The 20,539-nt window shown below is 40.4% G+C and overlaps 1 protein-coding gene across 5 annotated transcripts in view; it reads right to left on the reverse strand.

Annotated features, from left to right (window-relative positions):
- The window catches only part of LOC117906346 (protein SABRE), a 90,658-nt gene that overhangs the window by 36,412 nt on the left and 33,707 nt on the right, over positions 1-20,539 (reverse strand). For all 5 annotated transcript variants that reach the window (XM_034819341.1, XM_034819339.1, XM_034819338.1 and 2 more), the window contains exons 8-9: positions 13,538-13,789; positions 1,693-3,804 (exon numbers count right to left, since the gene is read on the reverse strand). In XM_034819341.1, the coding sequence (XP_034675232.1) occupies positions 1,693-3,804; positions 13,538-13,789 (2,364 nt within the window). The remainder of the gene's footprint in view (positions 1-1,692; positions 3,805-13,537; positions 13,790-20,539) is intronic.

A 20,539-nucleotide genomic window follows, 5' to 3' on the forward strand; every position in this document is an offset into this window, starting at 1 on the left:
GAATGTCCTTAAATGTTGTGGTGCATAAGACCCAAAAGGATAAATAAAAATGAATGAGACACCAAAGAGTCTCTTAAGTTCTAACCTTGTCCTAAAAAACCCTAGCATTTTTTTCCCACTAAACAATTCAAATCAATGTGAGACAAGCAGTTTGCCAAAAAACCTTGCCTCTAATGGGGCTCCCCAATCCCCTATATGAGATGGTCATCAAGCCACAAATGCTCCTAGTAGAAACCCAATCCAAATTAGCTAGTTGAATGGCCCATGCCATAACCCCGACGTCAATGGAAAATGTAAGAAAAGATGACCACCAATTCTCTACTCTTCATACACAAAAGGCAAACATCGAGATTAAGGGCTCAAACAAGCAAAGCAAAGACCTTGACTTTAGATGGGATTTTTTATTTCCATAAAAATTTAGTTGGATAGAAAGGAGTTAGATCCGATGGATTGGACAATGCTAAAAAAAAACCTTTACAGTGAATAATCATGAAGAAGATAATGACCAAACTTTCACATCTGGGACGAATGGAGATAAATACACACAAGTGAGAGAGGACATGTGTCTTTTAAGGTCTACCACATTTAATTAAGAGAGGTGATACTAGAAATTAAGGTTCCAAGAGAAAGGAGAAGAAAATCCAAGAAATTATGAGATACAAAGATTGACCCCACCACCACAAATCTTCCCAAAAACGGATTCTTGCCCCATTCTCCACCATAAAACAAGTGTCTAGAAAAATCCTGAAAGATCTTTGCAATCACCTTCAAGGGGTCACGATGTGACCATCTAATTATAGTGTTGGCATCCTACCCATTAGAGTGTGTCTCATAGATGCTCAAAATAACCTAATGCCAAAGAGCATAACTTTCCTCAAGAAACCTCTAGAATCTATTTGGGATTTGATATATTCCAAGTTAGATACAATTTTTAAGGTATTCCAAGAAACCTCTATAGCTTTTTAAGGTATTCAATTGAACATTATATAGCTTGATTGGAACATGGTATGTAGGTCAAACGGGGAAGGTTGTAAAATGCTCTTAACACAGACCTCACCTCCATTAGGTTGTAAGCCTTGTTTGAATCAATAGCAGATGGTTCTACAGTTGAGGTACAGATCTTAGCTCTTTTGAAGGGTTTATTACAAGCCAAGGCTTTGCATTGTTCCAATTATTTGGTGGAAAGAGATTCTACTATAGTAGTCCCATGAGTATCTAAGTCAGAGAGAGGTCTTTGGAAGTACAACAAGTGGCTTCCCCAAATTCCAGCAGCTTAGGTTGTTCCTTCTCTTAGTCCCCTCTTGTTCAACTAATGATGTTGCAAATCGATTAGCTAAACATGAAGCCAAGCAGATGATTTCTTCTGCAGGGGATTTCTTTTCCCCCTTCGACTGTACATTATTGTATATTTTGTACATATAGCTGCCGTGCTAGAGTTTTCTTCTTTTTTCGATCATCTTTTGTGTTTTGAAAGATTTCTAATCCATGATTTACACTTAAAATTCAAATCAATGCACAGTTTATTTTGTGATATTAAAAAAAGAAAAGAAAAAAAAAGGTAAAGCACGTTTACAAGGAAAAGTACATAAACAAGCACCTCCAGCAAGGTAAAAGAGAATTGTTAACCAAGTAAACCAAAAAATAATAGAAAAGACTAGACTAAACGAGGAAAAGGCCGCATTGAAACCTAACCTGCTGTGCTAGCACAACACGACCTTCACATTTACCAAAAGTTGCCGAAAAAAGAGGAAATGTGTAATTTCGCAATCGAGCAACAAGAGTGCCTGTGTGCAAGAGAATATTTGTCCCAAGAAGTCGAGAAAATGGTATATTATTTTCTAGACAGACAGGATCAAGCTTCTTCACAACCTCTATCATCCCAGCATCACCACCTTCAATTCTTGTTAAGCTTACATCCAATTCAGTAGCAGAAATGGAAAGAAGAGATGTTCTGGAAGTGCTAGGCTTGAAACCAGCCTGAAACCCCTCCTTACAGGCACCTGAACCTTCGGATGGTGTAAGACTCTGACATGCCTTGTAATATGAATTGAATGATTGTTTATAAATTTCTTCTTTAATTTTGCAAATAGAAGAAGAATCTTGCATATCAATCTCAACTCCATTATAGTGGATCTTTTTCTCATGCATAGAATCATTTGCCTCAGCAGTTCCAGGGCATTGGTTGCCTTTAGAGATAAGATCCTCAAGAAATTTCAACCTGACAGCTAATTCACAGGCCTCATTCTTCATCAGATGGTAATGTTCATCAAGCCATCCCTGGATTGGTTCTTCCTCAATATCAGCAGTAAGCTTACGTATGCAAAACTTCACACCCCCAAATTTTGTGGAACTGGGCTTTTTAGGTTTTGAGCTTTCTTTCATCACAGGAAATATAAGTTTAGTTTTAGCAGCAGTGATAAGCTTCAATGCTCGCAACATATCCTCAACAGAATCCTCAATGGCACGCAACTGCAACCTATAAGGCATGCAGATATGAACATCAAGGCCTTGAATTACCCAATCCCATGTGGTCATTACAGGTAGTTTTGCATCAGATGAGCTAACAGAGGTATTAGGAATACGGGAAATTTGCATCCGGCTACTTTTGAATACCCTGCATCCATTGAAACTGAGCATAAGTCCTTCAAGAAGAACTCCTATCCTGGCATTTTCAGAAAAAATTGACTGAACCTGCACCGTCACATCAACTCCATCTCCAACCTCGGCAGATATGTTCAGCATTTCCACATCAACAGCAAACACAGATTCCCTTTTCTTTTGTTGTTTATCAAGTACTCCTGATTCCTTTGAAACATCTTTCTTCTGATCAACATCTCCGGCACTTAACACATCTCCTACATATTCCTTATCAAGACCCCTTACCTTCTGATCATGTACCAATGACTTCAGATGTAGAAAAAGTTCAAACAATGATAGATGTACATCAGGCTCCCACCTGACTGCAATATCAGTAGCACTAAAAAGTGAGCAGACAGCAATCTCTTTAGGACCACCAGAACGCCGTACAAATTTTGCATTCTGCATGTCAAACAGTGCCACTTTTGCACCAGGTTTGTGTTCATCCAAGTGTTCTTGATAAGTAGATCTGGCCCTTTCAAGTTCCATCTGTGTGGATTGTCTCTCTTTGTTCATACAGAAACTAAGATGGAATATGTCTAAAGATAAAGAATACTTCAACTTCTTGCATTCTTCAGAAATTGTGGACATTATATTTGCATTACGTGGTGTACCATCAGCTGAGACACTTATTACAATTCTACCACCTTGCGATCCATAATTCACACGCTTGGGATCTGCAATAACTGTGTTTTCGAGGCCTGCATCACCACAGAAATTTATAGAACACCGTTCTAGATTAACTTTCACAAGTCGAGTTCCTTTCCCAGATGGTTTGGATGAACGGCCTTTGCGATTCTGTGTTGTTTTTTCAGAAGCAGAAAGACTTTTCAAGAGAGCTTGAAACGACATACCAGCTGATATAAGTGATTCAACACGATTAAAGGTGAAGTGAACACCCATACCAGTCACATCAATAGAGAGAACCAATTTGCAGCTAGGTCCATCCCCTTCGAATGATTCCATGTCTTTTTTACCCCAATCCAAACTAAACTTTGCTATATGCAGCAAGGAACCTGAGTTTGTTTCCACACCAAACAGGCTTTCTTTCAGGCATTCTTGATATTCATCAGCCATGTGCAAATTTAGCTCACCAAGTTCCATGTGCACAGTAGTTCCCATATTTGATATGTTATTTGCAAAGACATGTGAAGATTGTGAGCAACCCTACAATAGGAAATTAAAGATTATCTCATACAATAAAATCTTAGTTTAACACTTGCAAAAATCAATAAATAAATGCATATCAGGACCATCCATCCAGATAATTGAAAAGATTAAGCACCTATATGCCCTATTGTTTATGGACTAAAACAAACTTGTGATCACGTAAGCCATTTAGTATATTGTTTTATTTAACAATTAAAAGAATAGGAAAAGAACCCTACAAATGACAATACCATCTACTAAGCTATACCATTTGATTCATACTTACTATATGGTGACTCATAAAAGTGGTGTTCTGACAAGAATGAAGCATAGAAATACATAAACATGCAGGAATCGATTAACCACATCCTTCTCCATTGTGGCAAGACAAGGGTATTGTGGTAGCTTCTGTTTTCTCTTTTTGGAGTGTCTTGGGTGTTATCTTCCTCCGTTGAGAGAGACTCTCTTAGGATGACATGATTCTTTTTTGGAAAGAAATGAAAAAAGGTGAAGGGTGCAGCTTCTTTGTGCATTTTTTTTGACAATTTGAAAGGAGAGGAATAGAAGAGCATTTGAAAAGGAGTTTTCTAAACAAAGGCTGAAAAGCTCTTTTCTTTGTAATTTGTTTTCTTGGACCAAGTTGTACATGGATGAAGGCCCAATGTTCTCAATCAACTTTGTTGATTGGTTAGGTTTTCATTGAGAAAAGGAGTAGTTTTTTTTTTTTTTTGTCCCTTTTCCTTTTTACTTTCACCTTTTGGCAGCCATTGTATACATCATGTACACCCTAGTGCATTCGTTTTGGCAAGCATTTTATTTAATACACTTTTTATTTACCTATCTGAAAAAAAAAAGGATTTTTTTTAGAAGTAAAAGGAGAAATATAACACAAGAAAAAAGACGCATCTATGAGGCCAATGGTTTTTTGAAGTTCTCTAAACTTGAAGTGTATTTATTTTCTTGAGGAATCAACACCAAGTCTTATGGAGATGTCTTCTTTTCCAAATCAATTCAACTAGACAGAAAGTGCCCATGGCTCCATCCTTAGAAAAAAAATGTAAGAGAAATAGAAGAGAAAGGCTCCTACCCAGAGCCTAATAGTAGCTTTCTAGAGTGGAGAAAGAAAATATACTTAATCCAAGGTGTGGAAAAGAGAAGATAGCTATCAATTTCCCTATCATTAAAATTGCAGCACAAGTTATAGTTATAAGAAGTAGAAGCAAAATAGCTTGAACAGATAACAAAAATAGGGGAATTTTCCTATCGCGAAAGCCTAAGCCAATAGGGAAAAGAGACAGTGAGGGGTTTCTCCCTCCAACAAAGATCTTTTGGAACATCTCTGCTGATGAATCAGAAGAGGCAGAGAAATGATGATAGCCTTATGAAATACCATTTTAAGGAGTCAAGGGCATCAATGGAAAATCATACTAACAGAATAGGCACCCCAACAATTATTTTATAAATATTATTTACTTTTAAGAAGTATCAAAAGAGTTTTGCTCCTATGAGAATGAATACCCAGAGACATTACTAATAAGAGCTTTATCTCACAGTGCGTGTGCGTGTGCGTGTGTGTGTGTGTGCGCTCTTGATGAATGTTGACTCCAAACAACGCACTCCTATGAAGGTTGATGTTAAGACTAACACTAGATCAAAAAACAATAAGGTTTGACGACTCATCTTCATGAATGGAAGAGAAAAAATTACTGTCCTATAAAATATAGAGATGGGAAATCCTAATATGTATTATCAACTTTGATGCCTTTCACAAATCCTAAACCTTCAACCTAGAGGCCATTCCACTAAGGATATTCACTACCCCACTAAATAAGAAATGGGATCAAGGATCCCTTTGCCTGAGCCCCTAAAAGCATTAAATCAACTTTTAGCTTCCTATTAATTAAGATCTTGTAGCTGATCAAAGATGAGCAACCCCTGGTCCATTAACAATATTTGAAATATGTGATTTTGGGCAAGTTCCCTTACTAGTATTCTTTGATTCAGAAACAGAAGGCTTCAACATTAAAAGATATTTTATCAACCACTCTAAAATTGAATAACATTTTCATTCACTAGAAAAGGTCTCTTTTTTTTTTTCCTCAATTTCCCACAATGCAGTATTTGCAACCTTAGGGGCATCTACTTCTCTCTGAAAGATGTGTTTTTGGAAAAGACAGATTCCCACTATTTTTCAACACAAGCCTTCAGAATTTAAGGGAAACTCATATATCTTTAACTTAAGCATCTCAAACAAATAATTGCAGAAACAGCTTTCCAATGAGCTCACTGTTCATTTTTCTGGATGCTGATGTCCACCAACAACATAGCAGATCAACTAGCTAAGTTCATTGGTAGAAACAATTGTTGGGAACTTCCTACTCCCCTAAGTGTCCTTGCCAGTATTATTAAGGTTGTGTTAGGGTCGCAATTACATAGATTTTGTTGAACCTATTTGGTTATAATTCTTTTCTCCTAGTTCTTTTTTTTTTTTTTTGAAAGATGACTCATTAATCAGATAACCTCTATTTGCTTTATAATTTAATGAAATATTGGTCCATATCAAATAAATAAATATAGAAGAAAAGATATTCTCAAAAGTTAAAAAATTTTGGATAGAAATTGATCGAAGTGAAACATTGGGATTTTATGGCTATGATTTTTTTCTTATTTGAGCTTAAACAACAGATTAAGTACTTCAGTAGTTTTTTTTTTATATAAAAGAATATTTTAGAGTTACTGTAAATATTTCCCTTGTCTTTTTTTTATAGAAGAATATTTTAGAGTTACTGTAAATATTTCCCTTGTCTTATTCTAGTTCAAGAAGTCACTACACATGTGTGCCAAGGTTTAAAATAAACTTTCATTGTAGTAACAGTCTGCCAATAAAGAAATAGGGAATGTTTGTGATTGTCCACCTTGTCATGATGAAAATGTCTTATTTCTTAAATCTGAGAATTTGGAGGTATTATGGAATCTTCACTAAGATTAGGGAACATGATGGTAGAGTGTTGAGACCCTTCTCTACACCTGTTGGTTTGGGATTATCCAATGAGGAAGAGATTCAGGCTCTTATGGAGGGATTTGGACATGACTATAGCACTGCCCAAATTATAGCGCTGGTTATAAAACAGTTGTTGGGTGGGAAGAATCTTGAATTTGCATGGGCATTAAAACCATGAGAATGAAGTGCAAAGCTGAAAGGATTATCGTGGAGAAAAAATCTTTTCAGGTAGAGTTTGAAGGTTCGAATGGTGGAACTTGGGTATCGGTAACAGAGAGGAGCCGAGGTTTCGTAGTTTCAATAGGATTTGACATGGAGGAGTTGGATTGGCTGATGGAGCATTTGAAGAAAGCTGTGGAGGTGGAGGCTTCCAGGGGTTTTGTACGAAAGATCAGGGGCAAGACTAAGACCCTCTTGATGGAGATATGCTTCAATAACAGAGGGCGGTTCATGAGAATTACAGAATTTGTTACAAAAAGGAAACCTCTCTTTCTTGTCGTCCCCGAGGGCGTCAAAGGGAAAGGATGGGAAGATCTCAGGAAGGCAATTCTATCAGTGCAAGAGTATTCTGAACGAGACGTAGGAGCTTCGAAGGAGAAGAATGGTGATATTCAGATGAATGGGGACACTTTCAGAGGAGGACGGTCATATGCAGAAGTGGTGGCAGAGGCTGGTTTGAGGACTGGAGGTACGTGGTCAGCTGGAAAATGGGCCAGAGCTGTAATATGTGAAAGCCAAGAAAAAGTCCAAGACTGGACTCACGAAGGAAGAGCCATTGCGAGGATGATGGGGATGAAAGGAATGGTGTCCATTAACCCCATTTCCGCTTTTAAAGGATGTTTCTTTGTGAGTTCAACAAGGAGAGCGGAAAGGGTTCACGATCAGGGAAGTCTTTTAGTGAAAGGAAGAACGATTCTGCTAAGGAAATGGTCGCCTAAGGAAAATATGGTGGTTCAAGGAAAGTTCAGGAGGGGCTGGCTAGTTCTGAAAGGTCTCCCTTTCCATTTGTGGGATGAAATCCAGTTGAAGTTCATTTTGAAGCAATGGGGGAGAGTAACGAAGGTGGCAAAGGAAACTTTGAAGTTGGTGGACTTGACGAGGGTGAAGCTGTGGGTGGAGATGCTTCCAAACGTCGTGTTACCAGCGATGCTTGAGGTGGAAGATGGAGAATGGTCCTATACAGTAGCAGTTTCAGTCATCGGAGAAGACGACGATGCCGACGCTGTCACGTCTGAAATCAACTGTAGCAGGAACGAGTGGGTGAGAGTGGGTGGTTGCGTCTCTCAGTTGCCAAAAGTTGCAGAAAGGCTACGAGGCAATGTTAGGGACATCGAGTGCTACAGAAAGAGGAGTCTTCCCCGGGCACGTCATCGGCAATCAAGGATGCGTTTGGCAGAGAAAGGGGAGATAGGAGGAGGATGGAGCAGATCGGGTCCAGCTGATTTTATTGGGCCTGAGAATGAGTCCTCCTCTAAAGCCCACAAGGTTAGGGCCCAAAGTGGGATGAGGCTTAGTGGGCTTCAAGGTGGCCCAAAACCTCAAGCCCACCAGTCTGCATCGACGTCGTCCCTTTCTCCCCAGCGAGATGCTTCTCCTACAAAGGCGATCGCGAAGTTCAGTCTAGATGATGCAAGGGCCGGCGCCGAGGCTTTCTTTGGAGAAGAAGGTCGGGCCGTTGAGCTAAAGGCCCAGTCTCTTCCCAACCCTAGGCCATCGTCAGACAACACCGTGGGCTGTAAGTGTAAAGGCCTGTCGGGTTTGGGCCAAATCTTAGGAGGAATGAAGTCTTCTGAGATGGAAGTCTCGTCGCGAAGGGAAGAGATCGAAGCGAGGAAGGGGAAAGCCCCCACGGTTCACACGAGAGATGCTACGCAGGAGAAAGAGTCGGCAATCTCAAAGAAGACATGGTCTAACCTCTTCCCTCCAAGCGCCGATCGACGACAGGGAGCTCAGTGTCGCAGTGAGCCTATTATCATTCGGGGATCGTCGTCGTCAAGTAAAGACCGCATCTTGGAAGAGGAGTTTGGGATGGGTTTTCAGATGGAGCGAGAAATCATAGTGAATCCTCTCTCCAGATGTCCTCTGACTGGCAATATTTCGAAGGAGGACACCTCGGCGAGCTGCGTGGAAGTCAACCGAGGGCTATTGGGACGAGTGGGGTCTGATCCTCGTGGCTATTCAGACATGGTTTCACCGTCTAAGTCAATAACCAGAGGTAAAGGACCAAACTTTGAGGGGACTTGTGAAATTCCGGGAGCCAAAATCTTGAAGGTATGTCAGCCCTTTTCTTCTCAGCCACCCGAGTCTCCTTCTCTTCCTTTCTGTAGTCCGGATTCTCCCTTGATGAATTCCTCTGGTCCTCTTCTTCCCAATTCAGTCCCTCTTCCTCTGTCTCCTACGGAAAATCAAGGCATCTCAAATTTTTTTTATGAAAAAGGTGGTGTTGACTGTTTAAAATCTGGTGATATCCCTGACCGTGTTGAGGTGGAGAACCAGTGTGCTTTATCTAACCAGATGACCGAGTGCTGTACCCCTAAGGAATCTATTGTCAGGTCGCATAAGGAGGATTCGGATTTCCTTATTGATGGCCTGTCCCCCGGGAAAATGGCCAAAGTGCGAGAGGTATTATGCTCTCTTGACATTAAGGTGTATTCTAGGAGGAAGAATAGAGGCCCCACAGGTTATTGAGACTTGTTGGTTTGGCTCGAAAGGATAGGGTCTTCGTGTTTTCCCATGAAAATCATAAGCTGGAACGTGAGGGGTTTGGGTTCTAGGAATAAGCGTAGGATGGTTAAAGATTTTCTTAGGTCAGAGAATCCGGATGTTGTGATGATTCAGGAAACAAAGAAGGAGAAGTGTGATAGAAAGTTTGTGGGAAGTGTCTGGACGATCAGAAATAAGGATTGGGTCGCTCTTCCGGCGTCCGGGGCATCAGGTGGGATTTTGATCATCTGGGATTCAAAAAAGCTGAGTAGAGAGGAGGTGGTAATAGGATCTTTCTCAGTCTCAGTCAAGTTCTCTTTGGACGAATGTGGACCCCTTTGGATTTCTGCTGTTTATGGTCCAAATAGTCCCTCACTTAGGAAGGATTTTTGGGTGGAACTTTTTGACATATATGGATTAACTTACCCGCTATGGTGTGTGGGCGGTGATTTTAATGTCATTAGGAGAAGCTCAGAAAAAATGGGGGGTTCTAGCCTAACTCCAAGCATGAGGGACTTTGATAGTTTTATTAGAGAATGTGAGTTGATTGACCCGCCTATTCGGAATGCTTCATTCACTTGGTCGAATATGCAAGAGTCTCCCGTGTGTAAGAGATTGGACCGTTTTCTCTACTCAAATGAGTGGGGGATGCTCTTCCCCCAAGGCCTTCAAGAAGCCTTAATCAGAAGGACATCGGATCATTGGCCAATTGTTTTGGATACCAACCCGTTTATGTGGGGGCCAACACCTTTTAGGTTTGAGAATATGTGGTTACAACACTCTAAATTCAAGGAGAACTTTAAAGATTGGTGGAGTGGGTTTCAAGGAAATGGATGGGAAGGTCATAAGTTCATGAGGAGACTTCAATATGTTAAAGCTAAATTGAAGGAGTGGAATAAGTTTTCTTTTGGAGAGCTTAAAGAAAAGAAAAAAGTATTCTCAATGATTTAGCTAACTTTGATGCCATTGAGCAGGAAGGGGGTCTCAATCCTGATTTGTTAAGCCAAAGAGCCTCAAGAAAAGGGGAGCTAGAGGAATTAATATTGAGGGAGGAAATTCATTGGAGACAAAAAGCCAAAGTGAAATGGGTCAAGGAAGGGGATTGCAATTCTAAGTTTTATCATAAAGTGGCTAATGGCAGGCGGAATAGGAAATACATCAAGGAGTTGGAGGATGAGAGGGGCTTAGTGCTGAAGAACGCCGAGAGTATCACAGAGGAGATCTTACAGTACTTTGAAAAGCTTTACACAAATCCTACAGGAGAGTCTTGGGGTGTTGAAGGATTAGATTGGTCCCCTATCTCGAATGAGAGTGCGCTAAGGTTAGACTCCCCTTTCACTGAAGAAGAGATTTATAAGGCCATTTTTCAGTTGGATAGGGACAAGGCTCCGGGGCCAGATGGCTTTACTATTGCCGTATTCCAAGAGTGTTGGGATGTGATTAAGGAGGATTTGGTGAGAGTGTTCGCGGAATTTCATAGGAGTGGAATTATCAATCAAAGCACTAATGCCTCTTTCATTGTTCTAATACCCAAAAAGAGTCTGTCAAAGAGAATATCAGACTTTAGACCCATTAGTTTGATTACTAGTCTCTACAAGATAATAGCCAAAGTGCTTTCAGGGCGTCTAAGAGGGGTTTTACATGAGACCATACACTATTCTCAAGGCGCTTTTGTTCAAGGGAGACAAATATTGGACGCGGTTCTTATAGCGAATGAGATAGTGGATGAGAGAAGAAGGTCAAGGGAGGAAGGTGTCGTATTCAAAATAGACTTCGAAAAGGCATACGATCACGTGAAGTGGGATTTTTTGGATCACGTGTTAGAAAAGAAGGGGTTCAGTCCTAGATGGAGGAAATGGATGAATGGATGCTTATCTTCGGTATCTTATGCAATCTTGGTGAATGGTAGTGCTAAAGGGTGGGTTAAGGCATCAAGAGGATTGAGACAAGGCGACCCTTTATCCCCTTTTTTGTTTACTTTAGTCGCAGATGTACTGAGTAGGATGCTTATGAGAGCTGAGGAAAGAAATTTGATGGAGGGTTTCAGGGTGGGTAGGAATAGAACTAGGGTGTCCCATTTGCAATTTGCTGATGACACCATATTCTTTTCTAACTCAAGGGAGGAAGAGCTGCAGACTCTGAAGAGTCTTTTGTTAGTGTTTGGGCACATTTCTGGGCTCAAGGTCAATCTTAACAAGAGTAGTATTTATGGCATCAATCTTGATCAGGTTCATCTTTCAAGATTGGCTGAGATGCTCGATTGTAAGGCGTCTGGATGGCCTATTCTTTATCTGGGTCTCCCCTTGGGCGGGAACCCTAAGGCGCATGGCTTTTGGGATCCAGTGATTGAGAGAATCTCAAGTAGATTAGATGGGTGGCAAAAGGCCTACTTATCCTTCGGGGGGAGGATAACTCTTATCCAATCTTGTCTTACCCAGTTGCCAAGTTACTTCCTTTCCTTATTCAAAATTCCCGCTTCAGTGGCTGCAAAAATCGAGAGGTTGCAAAGGGATTTTTTATGGTCAGGGGTTGGGGAAGGCAAAAGGGATCATTTAGTGAGGTGGGATGTGGTGTGCAAACCGAAGGCAATAGGGGGTTTGGGTTTGGGGAATATTTCTTGGAGGAATCTCGCTCTTCTAGGGAAATGGTTATGGAGGTACCCTAGAGAGGGTTCAGCTCTTTGGCATCAGGTCATTTTAAGCATTTATGGTGCTCACTCTAATGGTTGGGATGCTAACACTCTAGTCAGATGGTCACACCGCTGTCCTTGGAAGGCTATTGCTCAAGTCTTTCAGGGGTTTTCTTTGATTACTCGGTTCGTGGTAGGAAACGGGGAAAGAATTCGGTTCTGGGAAGATTTGTGGCGGGGGGACCAACCTTTGGGAACCCAATATCCAAGACTATTTAGAGTAGTTGTGGATAAAAACATTTCTATTTCTTCAGTTCTCGGTCCATCTCGGCCTTTCTTGTGGAATTTGAATTTCCGCCGTAACCTGTCAGACTCTGAGATTGAGGACTTAGAAGGCCTCATGCGCTCTCTTGATGATTTGTATCTCTCTCCTTCGGTCCCAGATGCTAGATTATGGCCATTATCCTCTTCAGGGCTTTTTTCAGTCAAATCCTTTTTTCTAGCATTATCTCAATCTTCTGGATCTCCTCAGAACTTTCCTTCAAAGTTCGTGTGGAAGTCTCAAGTTCCTTTCAAAGTGAAGTCCTTTGTCTGGTTAGTGGCACACAAGAAGGTGAATACTAATGACATGTTGCAAGTGAGAAGACCCTACAAGGCCCTTAGTCCTGATATTTGTATCCTGTGCATGAAGCACGGGGAATCAGCAGATCACCTTTTTCTGCATTGTTCCTTGACGATTGGGTTGTGGCACAGGTTATTTCAGTTAGCTAAGATGGATTGGGTTTCTCCAAGGAGCATATATGACATGATGTCCATCAAATTTCAAGGCTTCGGTAATTCTAAGAGAGGGGTAGTCTTGTGGCAAGCTGCGAGCATAGCTCTAATTCGGGTTGTGTGGTGGGAAAGAAACGCAAGGATTTTCGAGGATAAAGCAAGGAATTCAGAGTCCCTTTGGGACTCTATAGCTTTCCTTGCTTCCCTTTGGGCTTTCTGTTCCAAGGCATTTAAGGGGACTCCCCTTAATGTGATTCAGTTGGATTGGATAGCGGTGTGTTCTCCTTAGGGATTGGTCCTTAGTGGGAGTTCTTTTGTTTTTGTGTTTTTTCCTGTATTTTAGTTGTCTTTGGTGGGAGGATTTCTCATCCTTCTTCTTGTACTTCTTTTTATATTAATATATCTTTGTGGCGTTTCCAATCAAAAAAAAAAAAAAATAGCACTGCCCAAATTCAACATAGAATCCTGAAAATTTATGTGTAATATTCTGGTTGATTTGCATGATGAAACCAAAGATTATAGAGGGTTTGACATAAAGGAATTATTAGATGTTCCACCTAGTATGCAACACAGTAGATAAATGGTCCAGTCCCTTTTCAGTATCCCAACAAAAATATGAATAAGTAATTAATAAAGTCACTTACATGGTATAGTGGAATCCCACTAAGACTATACAGCACAGTAGTCATCTCTGGGGCTGACACAGTACATGTCCACATGATGGCTTTGAAATCTGTTGAATGCACCTTGTCAGGATTAGCTGCTCCTTCTTGTAGCACCATTTTTTTCTTTTTTGAGAAATGAAGTTGCATCCATGGCTTTAATCTACTGATTATAATATTGCACTGAGTTCCTCCAAGCTTAACATCAATTTCAGCTCGAATAGGTGAGGTTGGCTGAAAAGCAAACATTCCAAAAATACATATATTGGCACACAAGCTCAAAAAATAAAGTGGCCATTCAATGTTTCAGAATTCATTATAAATTTTACAAAATAAAAAGGAAAAGGAAAAAAGATGAAGCCATCATTTAAGTGGAACAACCAAAATTACTTGGGAATCTGAACCCAGATTAGGATAACATTTGTATACAAAGTAATCCTGCCATCAAACTTCACACAATTGATAATCTGCCAAATCATGCACATTAATAATGTAAATGGAGGTTAAATAAATTTATTCAGGAATATGTTCCAAAATTCCAAATATACAAGTGTGTCCCTCATCTGAATCTACTCAACCATTATAAACTTCCAAGAGAAAGAATAGTTCAAATATCAAGATCCACAACTACCCGCACCTAATGATTGAATCTCCAGAACCCTCCCAATGATTAGCCATCCAAGAAAGAACCAGCTTAAAATCCCCTGTTATGATAATACTGGAGGTATTGATTTTTATACCTCCTTTTGTGGGGGATTTTCTACCACCATGAGGAGTTAATTTTATAGTTATAACCTCTTTCTTGCTTTTGATCAGTTAAGGCTGTTACACAGGAAGGATTTCTCATCCTTTTTTTTTCATCAGACTGGGAGCGCACCAAAACATTTTTCATCCCTCTGTGTGTGATTATTTCTTCACAGTGAAACATTTACTTCAGGTGCCCAATTCTCTTGTCATTTTCAAATCCTTATGCAATACCAATCCTGTTAAATACCAGTGCCTCTGCTTCAATATAGACAATCACACCCCTGTTATCCTGTATAAGTCCGCCAATCCCTATCAACTGAGGTAAATTAAGTAATATCTTCTATGTGAGAGGCAGATCGATATCAAGTCCAATAAAACAATGCTAGAGGAGACAGCAAAGATCTTCTTTTTTTTTTTTTTTCTGTAAGTAAAAAAATATATATTAATAGTGCCTATCAAAAAGGTTGTATACAAGAGCACCAAAAGGCAAAAGCAAAAAACTGCTACCCCTACAAAGACCCCAACCAATCAACCAAGTCTATCATAGACATTGCCATGTCATTTAAGCCCATCTTTAACCACTCCAAAAAAAAAAAAACAAAAACCAAAAGGAGTATTTTAATGCTTGATTTGTTGTGGAAGGCTATTAGGAGTAGATGGGGGGAGTTGAACAAAAGGGGATTAACGCTTCTTGGCATAGGGTCATTCTAAGTATCTATGGGTTTTGTAGGAAATCTAGGAGATATTTTCCATTATTCAAATATTTTTGTTTCATTTAAATAATAAATCTAATTATATCAGATTCTAGGAGTTAGCTGTTCTTTTAAATTATTGTTTAGAGTTTAAATTTAAATCTTTTATCCTGTTTTTTAGGCATCAGGTTGTTAGCTAAGATTGGATAAGTCTCCTAGTTTCTAGGCAGCACAATTGTTAGCTATTCTCTAGCTATCTATTTAAATAGTTGTAATCTCCAGCTTTGTAATTAATTTGAATTTCAAAAAGTTGAGAAACCAGTTCAAATTTAGGTTTCACTCCAATGGTTGGGATGCCAACACTATGATTAGATAGTCACACTGTTACCCTTGGAAAGTCATTGCTCGAGTCTTCAAGAACTTCTCTATTTTCATTTGATACTTGGTGGGAGATGGCACAAAAATTCGTTTTTGAAAAGATATATGGTTGGGTGATCCTCCTCTCAAGTTTCAATTACCAAATCTTTTCAAAGTCACAAGGATTAGAAATATTCTTGTTTCATTAGTTGTAGATTGGTCCACTTTCAATCCATCTTGGAATTTCAATTTTACTCAAAACCTTTCTAATCTAGTGAATGAAGAGCCAACTAGCCTTATTTCATCCCTACTTCACATATATATCACCTTCTTCCCTTGGGAGCCCCTTACAAGTCATCCAGGATTTGGGAAGGAATGGAAGAAAGATTCTGGAAAAAACTTGCTTTTTGGAAAAGACAGTACCTCTTAAAGGTGGAAAACTTAGTCTGATAAAAAGCACCTTACCCAACTTGCCAATTTATTTTATGTCCCTTTTTGTCATCCTTAATAGGGTAGTTGTTAGATTGGAAAATATTCAAATGAACTTTCTTTTGTTGGGGGTGGTTAGATCAGAAGTTGCATCTGGTTTATTAGGCTACTATGTCCATGAAAAAACAAAAAAAAAGGGTTTGGGCATTAGAAATTTATCCATCCTTAATAAGACTCTTCTGAGGAAATGATCTTGGAGATTCATGAGCAAGAAGAACCCCCTTTGGAAACAATGATTGTAGGCAAGTATGGGCAAACAAGAAGGGTGTGCAGTGAGAGAAGGACATGGAGTGGGGATATGGAAGGCTATTAGAGGTAGTTGGGAGGACTTTAAGAATAAAACTAGATTCAAGATTGGGTCTGGAAACAGGGTGAAATTCTAGGGACACACCTTTGAGTGAGTTTTTTTCGAAACTCTTTTCTATAGCCTCTTCAAAAAATGCTTGGGTGGTAGATGTTTGGGACAACGATAATTGGAATCCTAGATTAGGGAGGCAATTGCATGATTGGGAATTTGAGGAGATTGAGGTCTTTTTTGGGAGGTTGTATGAGAATTCCATTACCATGGGTACTAAGGATATTATAGTGTGGTGCTTACAAAGAATAGCAGTTTCTCAATTAAGTCTTTTTATTCTTCTTTAGCATTTAGGAGAGCAGAGACAGTTCCATTTGGCATAATTTGGAACTCCTAGGTGTCGTTAAGAATCAACTTCTTTTCTTGGGAAGCAACTTAGGGTAGGTTTTTGATTTTGGATCAGCTCAAAAGAAGGGATTGGAGGATACCTAATGGATGCTACATGTGTAAAGCAGAAGAAGAAACGATTGATCATAAACTCCTTCATTGTTCGAAAGCACAATCTTTGTGTCAATCAATTTTTTGCTCTCTTTAAGGTTCAATGGGTGATGCATTCCATAATTAGGGGTATTTTCTTGAGTTGGTGTAAGATTTTTGTAGGCAAAGAAAGAAAGAAAGCTTGGAAGGCTACTATGTTGTGCCTATTTTGGACCATTTTGAGGGAGAGAAATAGGAGAGCCTTTGGTAATTGTGAAACCATGGATCAACTGATCAAAAAAAAAAATTTGTACCTTTTTTGGGATTGGGTTAGATTGTACAACGAGGTCGGCTCCATGTCATTGGTTGATTTTGTGGATTGGCTAAGTTTTGTGTAAAGCATGGTTGCAGTTTTTTAGGTCTCCATGTTTTTTGGTAGTTAGGGCACTTTGTATGCTCCATGCATACCCTTTTTTCATTTAATACTTTTTTTTATTACCTAAAGACATTGTTGTGCATCAAAAGGTGACAAAGACCCCCTGAACAAGGATCAAAGAATGGTAAGGACGTTGAAGGTCTCTGTGGAGAGAAAGACCTTCTTGGTTAGGTTCAAAGGTGAGTCTAGTGGAAAATGGTGATCGCTTATAGAGCACAGTAGAGGCTTTGTTTTCACCTTAGGCTTTGAGAAGGAAGAGGTTGGTTGGTTGATAGAATATTTGACGAAGGCCATCGAGATGAAGAGTTACATGAGTTTCAACAGAAAGTTCAGAGGAAAAACCAGAGTCCATTTAATGGAGGTTTGCTTCAACAACCATGGTAGGTTTATAAAGCTCTCAGAGTTCGCTTCCAACAAAAAGTCAACTTTTCTGGTAATACCTGAGGGAGAGAAGGGTAGGGGATGGGAACATCTAAAGAATGCGTTGTCTTCAGTGTTGGTGGTCTCCTCCTCGAGTATTGTTGAAAAGGGAAGGCAATGCAGGGAAGAAGGGACTTTTCACAAACATGTAGGTCATTTGTACCGATTCTTCACGAATGTAGTCAAAGAAGAAGAACCGAGGAGAGGAGGCCTTGTTCCAGTTGGGAGATGGGCGAGAGTTGTGGTGTGCGAATGTCATGCTGGTTTTGTTAACTGGGTTGAGGTCGGCCGGGCTCTAGCGAAAAGATTAGGGCATAAAGGCGTGGTGACCATCGTCCCCTTCTCCGATGGAAAAGGATTATCTTTTGTAGAAACCATAGAGGAAGCTTTCTCACTCCATGATTTAAGGTTTATCAGGATTAAAGGTGGGCTAACAATCTTGTTGAGAAGGTTAGATAGAATTACGGGGTCAACCCTTTTATTTATGGTTCAGAAGTAGAGGGGAAATTCAGAGGAGGTTAGATAGAATTACGGGGTCTACCCTTTTATTTATGGTCTGAAGTACATATGAAGAAAATAATGGAGCAATGGGGGACGGTGACAGAGATTGATTGGCAAACGTTAAAACTGTTTGATCTTTGCAAGGCAAGGGTGAGAGTTTTAATGAAGGAACGGTTAGTTCTCCCATCTTTGATAGAGGTGTTAGATGGGGGTTGGGTGTTCACTATTTCAGTTGCAGTGGCTAGAGAGGAAGACGTTAAGCGAGGTGGAGAAATGGGTAAGTAAACTCAGCAAGAGTTTGAGCCTTACTCATGGACAGGTGGCAGAAAGAGGGTTGTGGAGGCTAGTTCAACGGTTGATGGTAGGTCTTCTGATGGGGCAATTGGCAGAAAAGAGGGAAGAGTTAGTCAAAGGCTGAAATTGCTCCTGTGGGGACACGTGGCATCAGTAGACTGACAGTGGGGAACAGCTAGTCCCAACCTTCCTCGTCTTTTAATTTGAATTCAAATAATCTGAGAACAGGGTCCGCCGGGCCAAAGCAGCATGGCGAAGTGTGGGTTGGAGAGGACAAAGCCCAATCAACTGTTGAGGAAGGGCTTCGGGCCTCTAAGCAAGTGAGAAGGACCCAATCTTCTCCTAAGCCCAGTCCACAGGTTGAAGTAGACTTGGGCTGGAAGAGGGGAGATATTTTAAAGGGCCCGTTTTCGAAGTTAGGTCAAGATTTGGGAGGTAAGCAGCCCATCTCTGCGAATGACTCTTTACACAGAGATGACCCCTCTGCAAAGGGAAAAGGGAAAGTAGGCTCTGAGGTTTCTGAAGCTCAACTAAAGGGTTCCGCGTTGAAGTGTGGTTCAAAGAAGCTGTGGAATGCTCTGTTCCCTCCAAGTTCTGGAAGCCGACAAGGGGTCGAAGTCAAAGCGAGCCTCTAACGCTTGAGAGACCGTTGTCAGATTGCGATGCTCTTCCAAAGGAAGATGCTTTCGAAGCGGGAACACAGTTGGATCGAAGTTTCAATGCGAGTCCAATCACTTTTTGTCATTCGTCAGGGTTTCGAAAAAGGTGTTCCAGGGAAGGGACTTTATCAACGAGAGGAGACGTGGAAGATAAACAAAGGTCTCATCTTAAGGCTCCTTTTCTTTCAAAGGGGAAAGAAAAACTGCGCAAATTCTCTAAAAGTGAAGACATAGCAGGATTTAAGGGTTTTGCGGGTTTTGCTCACCATGGCTCATCAGTCACAGTTTTTCCTTCTAATCCAATAACCAGAGCAAAAGGGCTCAACTCTACGGGGTCTTGTGGAATGATGGTAGTGGAAAACTTCGAGGTATCTTCTTATCCACATTCTCGGTCATCTCTGTCATTTCTTTCCCCTTCCTCTGGCTTGGCTTTTCCACACCAGAGTCTTTCTATTCCCGTTCTTCCCAATTCAGACATTCAGACTCAGTATCCTTCGAAACCTCAAGTCATATCTGAAATTTTTTCCAAAAAAATGACAATGGGGCTTTATGTCATGAGTCTGTTGGCAATCCTAATCGAGATGTTGTAGAATCCCAGTTAGCTAGTCTGTACCAAATGTCCGAGAGTTTTAAATTTTTTAAGACCAAGCCCCGCACCTCTCTTAGGGCCCCCAACCTGGTTACAGTTAGCCAGGGTGAAGTAGAGTTCCCCCCAATGGGTGGGTTCCAAATAGAAGGCCTCTCCCCCAGCAAAATGGCTAAAGTTTGTGAGGTCTTCAGTTCTCTGGATATTAAGGTGTATTTTAGGAGGAAGAACAGATTTTCCACAGTTAATTGAGACCTGTTGGCGTTGGTTTGGAGGTTTAGGGCCAATGAGGTGTATTTATGAAAATCATCAGTTGGAATACTAGGGGTTTGGGATCTAGAAAAAAACGAAGAGTGGTTAAGGATTTTTTGCAGCTCAAGAATTCGGATGTAGTGATGTTTCAGGAAACAAAAAAAAAGGTGTGTGACAGAAGGTTTGTAGGAAGTGTCTACTCAGTTAGGAATAAGGAGTGGGTTGCTCTTCTGGCGTGCGGGGCTTCAGGAGGGATTTTGATTATTTGGGACTCAAAGAAATTGTGCAGTGAGGAGCTAGTAATTGGCTCTTTTTTTGTTTCAGTCAAGTTTTTGTTGGATGGATACGGACCCTTGTGGTTGTCCGCAGTTTATGGCCCAAACAGTCCCTTACTTAGGAAGAATTTTTGGGTAGAGCTATTAGACATTTTTGGCCTTACTTTTCCATTATGTTGTGTGGGCGGTGATTTTAATGTTATAAGGAGAAGTTCAGAAAAACTAGGAGGCTCTAATTTTACTTCTAGCATGAGGGATTTTGATGGTTTTATAAGAGATTGCGAATTACTTGACCCCCCTTTACGAAACGCCCCTTTCATTTGGTCAAACATGCAAGAGTCACCTGTGTGCAAGAGATTGGATCGGTTTCTTTACTCAAATGAGTGGGAGCTTTTCTTCCCTCAAAGCCTTCAAGAAGTTCTTCCTAGATGGACATCTGATCATTGGCCGATTGTTTTGGATACCAATCCTTTCAAGTGGGGCCCAACACCTTTTAGGTTTGAG

The sequence above is a fragment of the Vitis riparia genome, chromosome 18 (genome assembly GCF_004353265.1).
Source record: "Vitis riparia cultivar Riparia Gloire de Montpellier isolate 1030 chromosome 18, EGFV_Vit.rip_1.0, whole genome shotgun sequence".
NCBI lineage: Eukaryota > Viridiplantae > Streptophyta > Magnoliopsida > Vitales > Vitaceae > Vitis > Vitis riparia.